Here is a 17482-nt window from a genome sequence, read left to right on the forward strand (position 1 = left end):
GCTGCACGGAAGACCATTCCCGGTTTTTTCTTTCTCCTTTTGAAAAGAAAAGCAAAGCCTCTGGTCCTTCAGCCTTCCTGAGGGGGAAGCGGGGGGGGGGAGAGAGAGATTTTAATAAAGAAAACAAAACTATAGCCGGACTTCCCGATCAAAGTTAAAGATGGGAAAGAAACGGCTTGTGGGGCTGAGAGAAAGTGGGCGCGTGACTCGGTAGGGACCGTGCCAGGCTGTGGATCGGGCGCACATGTTGGGGTCTTTTGAAGACGACCAAGTTTAGCTTAAGTGCGAGATTCCGTGGCTCAAAGTCCGCTTCCTTATAGACACCGCCCGTGGCTTTGGATCCAGGAACGCTCGCGTGAAAATAAACCTAAAATACAAAAGCAAGCGCAGGCGATCCCTTTCGAGACCCTCCTCAGCGAATTATCAGACAGCACGAATCGACTCGTTGAGCGGTCTCTAAAAGAAATCGCCTGCGCTTCCTTTTGTATCTGGTTTTGCATTATCCACCCGGCGTCCTTTTAACTGCGGGTGGAGGGCTCTGGCTGCGGAGCCAGAGGGTTGGGAGTTCGATTCCCCTCATGGTGCCCCTTGGCAAAGGCTGGACTGGATGATCTCTTCAGAGCTCGGCAGTTCTCGGAGGAAGAGAAGGGTGAAAATAACTACATATTTTGCCTGCTTTCCTGTCCCCATATGTCCTTTTGATCTGACTTTGCCATCCCGACGGCTAACCCTTTGGAGAAGCCTCCAAGACCCACACCCGCGGCCCAGGTCGAAAAGTTGGCCAGAAACCTTCCGCAGCTGCGCGCAGGAGGGGCGGAGTCCACGCGGGTAGGTGGGTGGGCGGGGCTTCGAGCAGGGGCCGCCGGAACGTGGCCGCGCCCATCGCCCTGGCCCCACCCCCGCCGGTGACGTCGAACAATGCCAGTGCCACGCAGTCCCGGAGAGGCAGGCAGGCAGTGAGCGAGCGAGCGCCCCTCTTTTTCCCCCCCGCAGCCAGCATGCGTGTCGCCCGGCGGCTCGGCCTCCTGTGCCTGCAGGCTCTGGCGCTCCTCTCCCTCCAGGCTCAGGGCCAGGAGGCCGCGGGGGGGCCCGGCGACGAGGCCGGCCAAGTGCAGGTGGAGGTCTTGTACGTGCCCGAGCCCTGCGAGCCGAAGAGCAAGAAGGGCGACCTCGTTAATGCCCACTACGACGGGTACCTGGACGGCGGCAAGTCCAAGTTTTATTGCAGGTGAGAGGGGGGGCTCCCTTGGCCGAGAAAGCGACTTGATCGGAATTTTCTCTTCGTTTGTCTGTTTACTTAAATGGATGGATTGATTTTTAAATTGATATAAGTTGATTGGTTGATTTAAATGGATTGGTTTAAGTTGATTGATATAAGTTGATTGACTGATTGATTGATTTATATTGGTTTAAATTGATTGAGGAAACAATGTGGTTAACCCTGGAGGAAGGGCAAAGTCTTAGTGACTGGTGGCTTCCCATAATTGATCTTATCAGAACGGCAGAAAGTTGATTAAGCAGTTAGCACACCTGAAATGTTTTGTGTTGTAATCACAGTCTATATCACCGTATGCAATTTAGCTAGTATGCCGTTTGTAATCCTGAAGACGATGGGAGGTGTTTTCTTCTTCAAAACTTGATTTTTAATTATTTTATTAAAGTTTTTACTTGGAAGGAAAACCCGTTAAGTTTTCTGAGCCAACTCAGTCTGTTTGACTGGGATTGGTGGTCTTTTCAAGAAAGCAGAAAGGTTTTCATGATTTATTTAAATTTATTTAGTTATCTAATGTCCTGCCCATCTCATCAAAGGCCACTTGAGGTGCTTTACAACAAAGACTACTCAACAAGCCAAACCTCTAACCCTAGCCAGTAATCAAAACATCAACCTTAGTAAAATCAAAGATAAATTAGGAAACATATGTACCTGTTGTGAATTACAGAGAGCAAGCCCTTAGTGAGTGCCTGGTTGGCTCAGCTGGGAACTTGTGTGGCTTCTTTCCAAAGTGCCATGCGTGCTGTATTGGCTCTATTCTGGTTAGCAAGTTGAATCATCTGCAAGTCATGTTGCAGGGATGTCTGGCCTCCTAGGGATGGTTAGACTGCATCTCCCACCATCCTGGCCAGCTTAGCTGGGGATTGGAACCCAGCAGCACCTGATGGGCCACCTAATCGCCATTCTTCTAGTCCTGCTGGTTTCTCCTTAACTTACTCTACAAAAGCCAGTATCCCCTTGAGCTTCCAGTGAGTGTAGTTGCACAACCCATTATATCTGTGAAAAAAAAAATGGATTGCACAAATGGCTTGATCCAGCGCTTCTGTGTGGGCTGGTCATTCAGCTCTATGCAAGCTTAGTGGGATGCTGGCCAAAGCATGTGGGGCTCGCATGTGTGTGATACTTACCGTCTTACTCTTTTGAAAGCACAGGTGCTTTTAGTAGCATACATACAGTATTTGATAGCATACACAGGTTTGTGTATTTTACACCATTCACATATACAGTACGTATATCACAAGTGAGTATACCCCCCTCACATTTCATAAATATTTTAGTATATCTTTTATGTGACAACACTGAAGAAATGACACTTGGCTACAATGCAAAGCAGTGACTATACAGCTTGTGTAACACTGTAAATGTGCTGTCCTCTCAAAATAACGCAACACACAGCCATTAATGTCTAAACCACTGGCAACCAAACTGAGTACACCCCTAAGTGACAATGTCCAAATTGGGCACAAAGTCAATATTTTGTGTGGCCACCATTATTTTCCAGCACCGCCTTAATCCTCTTGGGTACAGAGTTCACCAGAGTTTCACAGGTTGCCACTGGAGTCCTCTTCTACTCCCCCATGATAACATCACAGAGCTAGTGGATATTAGCGACCTTGTGTACCTCCACTTTCCGTATCAGGATGCCCCACAGATGGTCAATAGGGTTTGTTTGTTTGTTTGTTTGTTTGTTTATTGAATGTGTATCCTGCCCATTTAGTCAACCGACTACTCTGGGTGGATAACAATATATAAACAAACAATTTAAAATATAGAAAGAAAGTAATACATCAATAGACAGGAACTCAAGATAGAAGAGCAAAATAGATCAAGAAGTGGCTGGAGGGTAGGCTTACCTAAATAGCCAGGTTTTCAGTTGGCCTTTGAAGAGGCCCAGCGAAGAGGCCATATGTATCTCAGAAGGGAGGTTACTCGAAAGGCAAGGAGCCACTGCCGAGAACGCCCGGTTTCTTGTTTTTTTCTTTCGGGCCTCCCTTGGTGTTGGGCTCCTCAGCCTCACCTCCTAGCTAGATCGAGTGATACGAGTAGATTTAGGTGGGAGGAGGCGTTCTGTCAGGTATCGAGGCACTAAACTGTTTAGGGCTTTATACGTAAGCATTAGAACTTTGAAATCAATGCGGAACTGAATGGATAGCCAATGTAAGGCGGCCAGAGTGGGGGAGATATGATAATGTTTCCTCACCCCACTAAGAAGTCTGGTCGCCGCATTCTGCACCATTTGGAGTTTCCGCATTGATCTCAAAGGTAGCCCCACATAGAGAGCATTACAGTGGTCTAACGTCGAGATTACAAATGCATAGACCAGAGTGGTGAGTGACCCCCCCCATCTAGATAGGGACACAGCTGGGCAATCTGCCACAGATGAAAATAGGCAGATCGGACCACGGATGGCACCTAGGATTCCGTGGTAAGCACCTGGTCCAGATGAATCCCCAAGGTGTGAGCCTCACTCTTCGCGGTGAGAGTCACCCCCCCAAAAGAGAGGGAGTTTCCCAAACCGCTGGTGGTAGGTCCACCCACCCTCAGGACCTCCATCTTGTCCGGGTTCAGCCTCAGCCCATTCGTTTAGGTCTGAAGACATGCTTGGCCAGTCCATCACCTTTACCCTCAGCTTCTTTAGCAAGGCAGTGGTCGTTTTTGAGGTGTGTTTGGGGTCGTTGTAATATTGGAATACGTACTGCCCTGCAGCTCAGTCTCCGAAGGGAGGGGATCATGCTCTGCTTCAGTATGTCACAGTACACGTTGCCATTCGTGGTTATCTCAGTGAACTGTAGCTCCTCGGTGCCAGCAGCACTCATGCAGCCATGATACTCCCACTGCCATGCTTGACTTTAGGCATGACACACTTGTCTTTGTACTCCTCACCTGGTTGCCACCACACACACTTGACACCATCTGAACTAAATAAGTTTATCTTGGTCTCATCAGACCACAGGACATGGTTCCAGAAATCCATATCCTTAGTCTGCTTGTCTGCAGCAAACTGTATGCAGGCTTTCTTGTGCATTATCTTTAGAAGAGGCTTCCTTCTGGGTCAACAGCCCTGGAGACCAATTTGATGCAGTGTGTGGCGTATGGTCTGAGCACTGACAGGCTGACTCCCCACCCCTTCAACCTCTGCAGCAATGTTGGCAGTGCTCTATTTCCCAAAGCCAGCCTCTGGATATAACACTGAGCACGGGCACTCAACTTCCTTGGTCAACGATGGCAAGGCCTGTTCTAAGTGGAACCTGTCCTGTTAAACCGTTGTATGGTCTTGGCCACAGTGCTGCAACTCAGTTTCAGGGTTTTGGCAATCTTCTTATAGCCTAGGCCATCTTTATATAGACTTCTGTTTTTTTTTCAGATCCTGAGATAGTTCATGACCATGAGGTGTCATGTGGAACTTCCAGTGACCAGTCTGAGAGAGTGAGAGCAATAACACCTGCTCCCCCTTCACACCTGAGACTTGTGACACTAATGGGTCTCATGACACGGGGGGGGGGGAATGGCTACTTGAGCCCAACTTGGACATTGTCACTTAGGGGTGTACTCATTTTTGTTGCCAGCGGTTTAGATATTAATGGCTGTGTGTTGCGTTATTTTGAGGGGATAGCAAATGTACTGTACACTGTTATACAAGCTGTATACTCACTGCTTTACATTGTAGCCAAGTCTCATTTCTTCAGTATTGTCACATTAAAAGATGTACTAAAATATTTATGAAATATGAGGCGGTGTACTCATTTCTGTGATACACTGTATATCCTGCAAGAATCTGTGCATATACCTATCCCGTACTCTCATGTAGTTTGTAGGTTTCCAGATGCATTTTCTAGGAACCTCGTCTCTTGCAGTGTTCAGAGTCCTTCTCATCCATCATGATCAAATTGATCCTGAATTTATATCTCCTTCCTTTTGACAACGCCCATGGGAGGAATGACTGCATCGCATTTGGGGTGGGTGGGTGGGTGGGATGGAGTTTTTCTGTGTGTGGGGTGGGTGGGTTTGTTTTGTTTGTTTTTTGTTTGCTTGTTTGTATTTTGCTCTTGGGCTGTGTACACCGGAGTGACTTCTCTCTCTCTCTCTCTCTCTCTCTCTCTTTATTTATTTTTGCGCTGAAAGTCTGTTACTGTATTGCTAGAGTCCCTGGGTTGTGCATAACTGTAATTCTTTGTCCTTGAAAATTATAAACTGCTTTTAAGAGCAAGTCTATCCAGTGATGTGTGTAAAAAAGAACCACAATACAACAATGATCAAAATAGTTTCAAGATTAAAAGGTCTAAATCAGCAATTAAAATGTGAATGGGTTTGTATGGTGAGTGCAACCTTTTGAGAAACCCAGATCCAAACCATTTAGGGCTCATACCAAAATGTAAACTGTACTAGAAGACTCGCTGGTTCAACATACCAAAGACTCTCCCCCACACCAACCATCCCAGCTTCAGGGCTGCATAGAGTAGAGTTAGTTTCATCCTTGCAATACAAAAGGAATCTGTAGTGTTTGTAAGCATCAAAGTGGTGTACTAGTCAGTGTGATATTCAGGGGGAGTGCCTGTTAAAAGCACTGATCAGTGTTTGCCAGTATTCGTGCTACGCTTGTACACGTATACGTGTGTGTGAAATTTGTGTCTTCAAGTATAACAATCTAATTTTATATGTCTTTTGTTGTTTTTATTTGTAGCCGAACACAAAATGACGGCCACCCAAAATGGTTTGTCCTTGGTGTTGGACAAGTAATTAAAGGCTTAGATATTGCAATGCTGAATATGTGTCCTGGGGAAAAACGGAAGGTGATCATTCCTCCTTCGCTAGCCTACGGAAAGCAGGGATATGGTAAAACAAGGACGACAACTGTTCTCTTTGGTTTCTTGTCATTTCATTTAAATTGCAGTGAAAAGAATGTTGAATATCATTGTCATCCCCCCCTTTTTTTAGTTCTTAGAAACCAGTACAGTACTAAAATTTTGTGATTTTTCTTGTTAATATGAATTAGCTATTATGTGTGTTTCTTTCTTCAGATTACTTAATTATTAGCCCTTTGCAATGGTAGCAGCACTGATTAATTGCTGCTTGCATTCCATCTTGGTTTTGTTGTGTTTATTTTTGTTATTAATATTGGCACATTAACAACGAAGGGACGAAAACACATTGTTCTTGCCTTTGAAGTAAAATGCCATTGATATGTCTTATAAAAAAATGAAAGAACAAGTTTCAGCTTGCAAAAGCTTACAATCTAAAAAAATTGTCACAGGGAAAATAACAGAAAAGGCAAGTGGAAACAGGGAATTAAGGGGGAAATACATGGTGGTTTCAGTTATCTGTCCTTAGGTTTAAGGATAGCAGGCCAAGCTGTAGGAATCTACAGTCCTCAAATTGTACTGATAAACAATCCGAATACCCATAGATTACAGCACTGTTCTCATGGCTCTCTTCACCACTTCCAGTTGGAGGTAGGCCAGAGTTTGGAAAAGTTCTTTTTTGGACTGTAGCTCCCAGAAATCCAAGCCATCATGTTCTTCCTGATCCTTCTTGTGAACACGAGGTACTCAGAAGTGCAGGAAGTGGCACCAGACTGTGCATCTCCGTTGCCCTCCACGCACCTACGGTAAAGCTCTGCTTGGTGCATACCTGAAGAGAGAGCAGATGGTGCCTGAACATCTGGTCACCTGATCCTCAGATTCAGTGCAGCTGTCAAGCCACAGACGGTAGCCAGAGTGCTGCCAGTGCTGCGCCCCTTGATTTGTCTTAAAATCCCCACCACTCCTGATAACACAGTGCATAAGAGTAGTAAAACACCATCATTTTCTCACCTGCTTTCCTGGTTCAACCTTTCTTGTCATAACGGGGAGCAACATGAGGAAACATCAAGTAATCCAGGACTGGGGAACTTGCAGCCCTCCCGTGTTGTTGAACTCTGAATCCCATCAGCCCCGGCCAGCTTTGAAAGTGGTGAGAGATCATGGGAGTTAATCAGCATTGGATAACATAGGGTTCCTCTGCTGTTTTGGTGCGAGAAATGATCTATGGTCAGTTGCATCCTTGAAATAAGGCCCTAAACTGCCAGTCTGAGCTGCCATCAGTAGTAGTTGAATTTGTACACAAAATCCTTACCAGATCAGTTAGGAAAGTACTGTATCTTTAATAGCTTATGTCCAGTGGTAAAAAAATACAGTTTTCTTGAGTATTTAAGTATTTTGCAATTAAGTACAAATGAGGTACCTAGAAAGAGTGAACAAGCATTGCATGTTTAATGAACATTAACTATCAATGTTTATTTTAGGGTGCAATTGAAGAAGTTCTTTTCCCCCTGCTGTAACACACTTGTTCTCTGTCAGAGCATAGTCCTGCATGTTGGGCAAGATGGCACTTGTTCTGAATGTCAAGAGTGCATGTGGCTTTCTAGAACTTTCCAGGGGGGTTCCTGTGGTATGTATTGTTCTCGGAGATACTAGCACCTGAATCCTTTATTTTCACTTGGCTCTTAGATTTAGAAACTCAGCACTCACAAAATACATGCTGCTTCTGCTCCTGCTGCATGGGGGGGGGGTCTCCTTTTCTTTTACAAAACAATTTTTAAAAGCAGTTCTTTAAACCAGGATTGTAAAATGGGTTAGCATGTTAGGCACATCTCTCTGGTTTCACAGTACATGATTTCCTGTAGTGTAGGATGGCACAGCCCATGGCCACAGACATCCCTTAATGTGTGCTTTGGGGTTTTTTTGGGGGGGGTTGCCTCCATGCTGCTATTGCCCAATTTTAGAAAATAGAAAGAAACTGCCATTTCTCGACCCTGTGGTTCTGTTGAGCCCTTCCCTCACCCCATCTTACTGATCTTGATTACTGTTAAGGATTCAGATATATAGGGATTGAGATCCTGCCAAATTATCCATATCTCCGCTCTCTAGTTGCTGTCTTTCACGCTTTTACTCTTCCCATCGTTGCTAATCGTAAACCTCTTTCCCCTGCCAACCAACTCTGAGGCATTGTAGTCACTTGTCGGAGTGCCCTGTGCCAAAGAAAGGTTTAAACTTGTGGAAGAGAGGAGGAGACAGCACAGAAAAAAAGATGGCACTTGAATGAAACTTTGAGGAGATTGTCCATACCTGGCAAATGAATGAACCCAGTGAAGGGAGAAAGGAAGGAAATCATTTGAAGGGAGGGAGTTGAGTGAGGAGGAAGGAAGATTAGTGTGCGCATACATACACATGTGTGACCTCTGTCCTCTTGAGCTGAGACCCAGCCAAGCCCTTGGGGCCAAAAAGGTTGAATTAGTGGGTCCATAGTGTGTGAGACTCAGATCCCAGCGGTGTCTGGGATGGTTGCAACTGTTTTAATTATCAATGTCTCTATTGAATGGAAGCCCAAGCCCTTTCAATGCAAAGTGAGAACAATAATGGACCATTACTGGAGCAGAGCTACTTCTCCCCCAAATTTGGGGCAAAGTGTCTGTCCCTTTGCTGGGGCCCAGCTGTCCCCTGGCTGGAGAGATCCTGATGATCCAGCTGCTCTCTCCTTGTTACTCTGTGGTGGATGTGTGTGAGACCTCCATAGGAGAACATTGCCTGTGATTCAGACTCTGCAAACAGCTGACAATTACCAGTTTGGCCATTGTAAATGCCCTTATGTGACTTTTGCATCCCTCTACTGTATTTAGGAAGACTATTGTCATTTTAGCTTTCAGTGCAGCATATCAAAGCTCAAAAATAAATCCCAGGAGGGTCACCTGTCCTTATTGCCGTGTCCAGTCATCTATAATGGCTGTCAGTGGCTCTCTGGGCTCCTAAAATCACAAAACTTGTCAGTCGTGTCCAAAGAAATGGTAAACCTATTTGTATACAAATGCCATTGTTTCCCACTAAACTTCATTCCTTACCTGCCATAATTTTAGACCTGGACCTCTTACATGAGTTCCCATACAAAGTTGATCAGCTCAGTAGCTGCATGTGCACAGCTGGCCACATATTTTCTTTGGGCTGATTTTAGAAGCTCAGTTCGTGATTACAGGTAGTTTTCTGCTGCTTTTAATACTCCTGCTTTCTCAAAGGCTGCTATTAACAGTTGTGTGTCCTTTGGATACTAGAAAATATTAGAGCATTCTGAATGTGGATGTTTCTTATGGCCTATTCCCATCTTTGAAATTTGTTTTGTCACTGAAATGTTGACCCTACGTTACCCTATAGGCCAATTTCAATTTTTTTTAAAAAAAAAGTGATTGACAGGCCCAATTGATTATTTATTTATTTATTTATTTACAGTATTTTTAGCCGCACCATTGCCAAGTCCTTCCTTGTTCTTAAGGAGTTTTCAGACAGAGCCACAGAGTGGCGAAAGGTCGATCCAGACAACCATGGCCTAGCCAGTATATTGAGAGCGCTGCTGACCATGTCAGGTGACCAGTCTTTCTGGGCAGCTCACAATTTTAAAAAGGTGGCCTCTGGTTGAAGGCGTGATCAGGTTTATAAGGAAGTTTCCAAGAATCATGGTACAAAATCAGAGCCGCTGTTTTTGTGAATGGATGGGATATCTGGTAACATGCCTAAGGTGCAGTCCACCTGGAAATTTTGCTACATAGCTTTATTAAGTGCTCGTTCTTTCTCAACTCCTAAGAAATTTTAGAGGGCTGTGCGCTGGCAATGTCTTCACTATATTGTGCTCTTAATAATAAGGATTCAGAGTGGATAAAAAAAGGAAATTCCTGCTCTATTTTAAAATCAAATACATTTGACACAGAAAACTTTGTGTCTAACATTAGGAAGTAATTCTTGATGATTCAACAGTGGAATGGTCAGCCATAGACGTTTACAACCATCTGGCCATCTGTCAAGGATGCTTTAAGTGTGGAGTTCCTACTTTGGCTGGATGTGTTGGATTTAACTCCTGTGGCATCCGGCTGTATCATCTACAAGAATCCATATCTGTTAGAACATTGCTAAATAGCCATAGATATATGTGCCATCTGGATTTAAGATAGCCTGTTATCAGAGTGTGTAGTTACTAAAATTCTCTTGTTACGTTACTAGAACCAGCAAAGATACCACCTAATGCAACGTTGATCTTCGAAATTGAACTATATGCAGTTACTAAAGGACCACGCAGCGTTGAAGCATTTTCTCAGATTGACATGGATAGTGACAAAAAACTTTCAAGAGATGAGGTAACATTATTTATTTATTTTATTTATTTATTGGACTTATATACCGCCCCATAGCGCTACAAGCACTCTCCGGGCGGTTTACAATTTTTTAATTATAAAGGCTACACATTAGCACTCTGAAGCACATTATTACAGTAGCTGTTTATTTCACCTATCCTCCTTTGCTTATAAACTGTTTATAATATTTTTTTAAATTTACAATTGTGGCAAAATTGAATGAAAGGGCTTACTTTTTTTACAAACTATTGCATCATATGTTAAAACTGAACTCTCAGGGTAAAAATAGATGAGATAACAACTTCATAATTAGAAGTGGACCTGCCTTGGAAAGTAAAGGGCATTTGATTATCGTCCAGCATTGCTTCACAGCTTCACCACTTGCGAAAAGCGTCCAGTTATTTAGTGATTGGCCTTTGGAAGGCGTATACCAGGCTTCGTTTAATTGTGCTTATCATACAATCATGGCAGCTGTGCAAAATGGCACTCGTAAGTGAAAACATGTCTCCTCTACAGCTGCTCTCCCTTTTTTGGTTCACCTGTATCATCACCAGTTGAACTGACATTTTGATATAGTGTGTGAACACCACTGCTGTCTCTTGTGATGTCTTCAGAAGCTCGCACCTTTTCAAAATCTCATTTGCCAACCACTATGAAATGTGAAAGATCAACTTCCCTACTACAGCAGTGAAGAGTATTTGGTCCTCCAAATGTTTTTGTATGTCAGCTCTCAGAACTAGTTTGGGATTATAGGAGTTGCAGTGTGAAACATTTGGAGGGCCGAAACCTCACCTCCCCTGCTTTATTTGAATGTGTTGCCTTGGACCCACCACTTCTTGCCTGAAACTCAGCATCACTCCCTTCTCCAGAGAGAGATCCACACTATGCCATTAGAAGAGGTTTGGTTCCATTTTCCCTGCCATGGCTCCATATTGGGGCTTGTCCTTTCAGAAGGAATTTAGAGCCCTCTGCGCTCTATTGCACTTTGTGAAGTTGTAAGAATTGGGACAAGTCATTTGTTGGATTTTTAATTTAATTTAATTTTAAAAAAAAAACTCTTCCAACTCTTCTCCAAGGCATTTCCCAGGCAGAATTGCAGGCCACAGACACCCGGAGCCAGACCTGTCTTGCAGACTGACTATCTCGGGTCTACTGTTATTAATGTCCAAAAAAAGAAACTCCCGCCATGTTTCTTTGGAATGCCTAGGTCTTCTTTGGAGGCGCCTTTGAGCTTAATGGGCAGTGAGGCTGCTGTTCCCATGAAGATAAAGGCCTTCCGGGAAGCACCAGGCCAGTTTCCCCTTGGTACATTAACAACAGTAGGCCCCAGATAACCAAGGAGCCTGGAAGATAGGTGGGTGGATGAAATGTAGATACATCTGGATTTGCGTCTGTGGTTCGAAACTCCCAGGCTTCTTCTTGGGGAACTCTTGGGAAATTCTGGGAGATGAATAAAATAAAAAGAATTCTCCGTCTCGGTTAAGCTGCCTCACCAAACTACATATCCCAGATTTCATAGCTGTTAAAGTGGAATTACCTGTGTAGGGTATCTGCACTCCAAGATTCCCTGGCAGACATGGGCAGCCCTTAGAAGACACAGTTGGTAGATTTCCAGCACTGCCACACTTGGACAACTCTTTTCTTTCCCAAGTGCCTTCTTTTTCCTATGGGGATACCTGAACTTATTTTGCTTTTGAGGGTGGTGAGGAAGAGAAAATGGCTGCTCTTTGGATGAGTGCCAAAAGCTGTCAGAGAAAGGGTCCCCAGTGGGCCCGGCGGTATTCTTCCCTTCTGTCCCCACCACCACCACCAAGTCTGCTTCAAATGGCAGGCATGTTGCTTGATTACAGAAGAATAACCAAGTTGACGATTAATCCTGGTACTTTTTAAAATTATTGTTATTCCTTCAGATAAACCATTATTTGAAGAAGGAATTTGAAAGAGATGGGAAGAAACGAGACCCCTCGGTACATGAAGATGTTTTGGCGGATATATTTAAAAAGAACGACCACGATGGAGACGGCTTCATCTCTGCAAGGGAATACAACGTCTACCAACATGACGAGCTATGATCTAATAGGCCCAAGACGGCTGCGCGTTGCTTTACGGATGCTAGTGTCCTGACGCAGCAATTCCTCCCGTACACATGTGGCGCTTCCCCCCCCAAAGGACCCCTCCAGGCATCACTTGAGCAATGTAGCTGCGCTCACAGCATGGCCTACATTTTGAAGCCGGAATAGGAAAGACGGCTTGCAGTTGATGCGACCTAGCTGGTTGGCCATGGGTCTGGCCCCTGAGACTTGAGATTGTGACCTAGGCTGATAGCAGTCAAAAGTGGAAGCTCTTTTGTGGCACATAACATTTTGTATACGACAGCGGTGTTAAATTTTTATACTTTTAAATTCAATATTAAAATTGATTACATTCCACTAATTGCGTCTGATAAACTGTAAAAGAGATAAAAAGGCGGAAGAGAGGCGTAGACTGTGTGCTTTATTATCTGTATAGAACAACGGGTGCTGAATGTTCCACATTAGGTTGGGAGGCCTCACTAGGATTGTAATAAAAGAGTAATTTTCTGCTGTGCCGGATGCAGAACAATGTGGTTGCCAGTGCTTCAACCCTAAATCGCTTTTCTAATAGGATATAAAATGCAGTTGAAGAAAGAAGGGGATGCTTAACCCTTTCCCTATATGGTGCTTATTTGTTCCCAATAACTCTCCTGGCATTCCCCACCACGTGAGGGTTGAAAAGCCCTTTGAATTTCAGGGAAAGGCAGTGGGAGAAATACAGCGTCTGCACTGCTTGATTAGGATTTGGAGGAAAATAAATGGTGAGCAGCTCCAGCTGCTTGAATTTAAAAAAAAATAAAAATGCATTCAGGCTCACTTATGCTGGTTTCCACATAGCTCCAGTAGGCTATTTGAATCAGTGGAACTTAGAGAGGAGGACTCTGCAAATCCCTATTGATTCAAGGGGCCTACTGCTGGATTTCAGCCAGCATAGAGCTAGCCCTACAACCGCTTTACCATTCTCACTTAGATAAAGGCTTTGATAATTGTAGTGTCCCAGGATATTTTATGAGCTTCCTGCTGGTCTGTAAGACACCCAGTAAAGATCTGCTGTAGTTCTTTGGAGAGTGCTAACATCATCGTGGTCACCTAAACTTTAGGGAGCAGTAAAAAGATTATAATCGGGCATGTCAGTATGCAAGTGGGGGTCATCCCAATCCTGACCTTTCATTTCCAGTTCCCCTGTTCCCCTTGCAGCTGGAGGGTGACACTCTGAACTGAAAGGCCTCTGCTGTCTAGAAGTGGTTCCACCTTTAAATGGAGAGGAGATAACAGGGGCTCTCAAGTTCAGATCAAAATCTTGCTCAGCATGTGTAGGAGAGCTATGGAAGTGATAAGCGCTGAACAAGACTGGTGCGTTTTCCTACTCTGTCTTGGTGCAACACATAACACTCCTGAATAAGGCTTATTTGGCAATTGCAGCTATTGCTTCATGAAAGTTCATGGGGTTGTAAAGAGTGCCAGGCAAAAATAGATGAATATAACTGCCTTTTCAAATACATTGGTATCTGTACCCCTTCATTTATGTATAGACCTGCAACACAGGTTCCCAAATCTTGGCAGGAGGCCCTCCTTTTTTAGTTTTTGAGAAAACCTCATTATCCAAAGTTCTTTATCATCAACCCCCAATTTTTAAAATTAATCATTGAAAACTGAAAGCCAGCACAAAAATATACTAAAATAATTTCCAATTGAAAATCAGCACACATGGTGGCGGGGGTTTGTCCCAAAAATTTAAAAAATGCAACAAATTTAATCTTAGAACTGCAGAGCTGGAAGGGACCCACACAGAATCATGTTTTATTTATTAAAGCAGCCCAATACATTTCGGACCCCAGATAATTTTATTGCCTTTTTCGGGGGTTGGGGAAGGGACAATGCCACTATTACAATCCAATCATTGCAATCATATATCTATACGCAGACAAAATAAAAGAATTTCAACAGCAACCATTCTCAAACTTGGAAGTCTGATCAATGAAAGTACACATTGCAAATGTGTTCTCCAAATAATCATTCAGTGAGGTGGAGAAAACAAAAGTAACATGGGCATTTATGAGTGTTAAAGTGTGCTATTAATGTCTTTAATTTATATGCCACCTTTGTCAGTTTGAAAGCAGACTTCTCCAATAGCTAAAAATGCCCCTGTAATGGGACCACATGGTCAAATCTGCTTCTGTGGTTTTTATGTCAGACAATACTTCATTAAACTTCCTGCACTGATACCTGCATGAAGATCTCCTGCTAGTTTCTGAGATGGTTGGGTGCTCTGAAGGAAGCCATTTTAACCAAGATCCAGCTGTTGATGCTTTCATCCTTGTGTAGAGGATTCTTCAATATCAAAATGCCCATCGAGATGACAGATTTGTGGGGGTGAAGGAAACAGTAGACCGTAACAAAAGTCTTGAGGATTCCTAGTTGGAGAACAAATTCTACTGAAATGTATACCTGGTAGAAGAGATTTAAAATCCTAGGAATGCTTTATCTGGATTGGAAGTCTTTCTTAAATTCATGGGACTTCCCTCCAACTGTATATGCTTATAACTGAAGTGTATATTTTGCATCTCAGTCTTCCACTACTTTACTTTTGTGCTGCCTCGTAGCCAGCAAATCTGAGCAGAATATCACAATTCAGATGGTGCTTTCTGGATAGGAAGGTGCAATTATGTTCAGAAAGACCCAGTTCTCCAGAAGACAAGGAGCAAGTACTGTAATGCTGATGGTGGGTGGGGGTGGGAGATATGAAAACAAATGGGATGGCACTCTCAGAGGCAACAGCCAACTACATCCTGCTCTCAGTTTCTCCCCACACAAATCAGCCAGCTTTGCCCCAATAAAAAGCTTGATTCCTCTCTACCTCTGCCTTTTTTTTACACTACCAAGTCCCTACCAGCTCTTCTCTGACCTCTCCTTCACCCTTTTTTCACTTGTCTTTTCTCCTGTATCTCCCATGTTTACCTCTCCTGATTCCCTAAATCTCGTGTGCAACACTTGGCTTAGAAGAGGAAGCAATGCACTGATTCTCAAGCACTTTTAACATTTCCACAACAAGTCTAGCTAATTCCCCTCAAACAGCCAAGATCAGGTATTATAATTTTCTTGAATGGGACTTTTTCAGTGTCAATCCACTAACAAAAAACAAAAATCCAGCACAGAGAACCACGGGTGGCTATTTTTAAAAGGGTGTCCTGCATGATTTTCAAAGAGTTGGTTTCAAAGACAGGTTGGCTTGTAAAGGAGGTAAGAGACGCTTCCCCTGTTAAAATCTAAGATCAGAAACAATGAAAGGTAGAACTTATAACCTACCTTTAAAAAGCCAAAACAATCCAGAAAAACTTTTTTTTCCCATAGTGTCACCCAAGTTTTTCAACGAATGTCAAAGATAGCTGATTCCCCGGTGAGATTGGGACTGGAGCCAGGTTCCCACCAAGTGTCAAGATCTGCTAGCATTCATTTGCTTCCCTACAGGATGTCACCAAAGTTGTTCAAAGAGTGTGTCAAAGACAGCTGACTGCAACCTGACATTAAGACTGGAGCCAGCTTCCCTGCCCTGTGTGGAAACCCTAAATGGTCAACTGATGACACTGATCTCCTTCCCCTCCAAAAAAGAAGCAAGAGGGGCTAGACTTTCTTAAGCTGCAACTTGTGATCTTTTCATGAGCTGTAATTGAAGGCACCAGTATATTTTACTGTGCCATGCAATACTGACACTAAGTAGCTAAAAATCCTCGCAGTAGCAACAACAATGTACACATGGCAAACTGAACAACAGAAAGAACAGCATGCAAAACTATTGCCTGTAATTCCTATGACCAAGAACACAATGTCTATGTCAAAGAAAACAGCAATACCATCCATGCCGTCCTTACAGTGGAGCAAATGTCACTGTGATGATCCCACAGTCACTCTAATCTTGTCGATTTAAGACAACACAACATCGGCCTGTTCCATCAAGGATGGCTTGCCCAAAATGGGAATATCTGCTTTTGACTTGCACTTGACTTGTACTGTCCTTAGCTAAAGGTGTCGGTGAAACACTGATCATTGTTTAATGATCTGTTGTAGTCAAAGCCTCATGGGCCAAATTTTTTGTTCTTAAATGCCCACCCAAGTAAGCACTTGTAGAAGATTTCAGTGGTATAATGGCAACAAGATGTTTCAATCTCTAACCACTGACTGTGCCAGCTGTGGTTTAGGGAAAGAATCTGGTGCTTTGCTGAAGACTTTTTCCATTACTGTTGCTGTACTGTTCTGTCACATCAGAACTGACTTATAAAGACCATAATAGGGTGAGATATTTAAGGAACAATTGTGCCAGTTCCAATCCCCCAGTCAGTTTCCATGGCCAAGTGGGGAATCTAACCCCGGTCTCAAGTCCTAGTTCATCATGCTATCTACTACACCACACTGGGTATCTTATTATTTTTCGGGACTACCCACCTTGAAAATTCAGAAAATTGAGTTTGCCAGGTAGTTTTCACCAATGTGTGCAATGGTCATGTTTGTGCTTTTGGGAACTCTAAAACGCTTGATGTATGTTGCAATTGCAACCTTTGCTTTAAAGTTCTTGCTTTGTTTTTGTGATATTCTTGATACAGTGCATGCAGTGGGATTTGGGGGTGATTGATTTTTATATTATGCAAAGTTTTTATACCCAGGTTTCCCAAAAATAAGATCTAACCTGAAAATAAGCCGTAGTATGATTTTTCAGGATGCTCGTAATATAAGGCCTACCCCAAAAATAAGCCCTAGTTAAGTGAAACCCTGCCCTCCACCGTTGTGCAGCAACCAGAAGAAGATGACATGGCTGTATTTGAATAAATGTAGGGTGTACATTAAAAAAATAAAATGTCTCCGGAAAATAAGCCCTAATGCATTTTTGGAGCAAAAATTAATATAAGACTCTGTCTTATTTCCGGGGAAACAGAGCAGAGCAACTAACAAACTGAATGAACAACGAAACAGAGAAAGAGAGATAGTTGAGGA

The 17482-nt window shown here is 43.5% G+C and overlaps 1 protein-coding gene across 1 annotated transcript; it reads left to right on the forward strand.

The window, feature by feature from the left end:
• Positions 1-774: 774 nt before the first annotated feature.
• Positions 775-12853, forward strand: FKBP7 (FKBP prolyl isomerase 7). The gene is made up of 4 exons (XM_020804112.3): positions 775-1228; positions 5955-6106; positions 10294-10427; positions 12335-12853. The coding sequence occupies exons 1-4, from the start codon at positions 999-1001 to the stop codon at positions 12494-12496; spliced, it is 678 nt and encodes a 225-aa protein (XP_020659771.2). The 5' UTR covers positions 775-998; the 3' UTR covers positions 12497-12853.
• The last annotated feature ends 4629 nt before the right edge of the window (positions 12854-17482 follow it).

This window comes from Pogona vitticeps, chromosome 1 (assembly GCF_051106095.1).
Source record: "Pogona vitticeps strain Pit_001003342236 chromosome 1, PviZW2.1, whole genome shotgun sequence".
NCBI classification, from domain to species: Eukaryota; Metazoa; Chordata; class Lepidosauria; order Squamata; family Agamidae; genus Pogona; species Pogona vitticeps.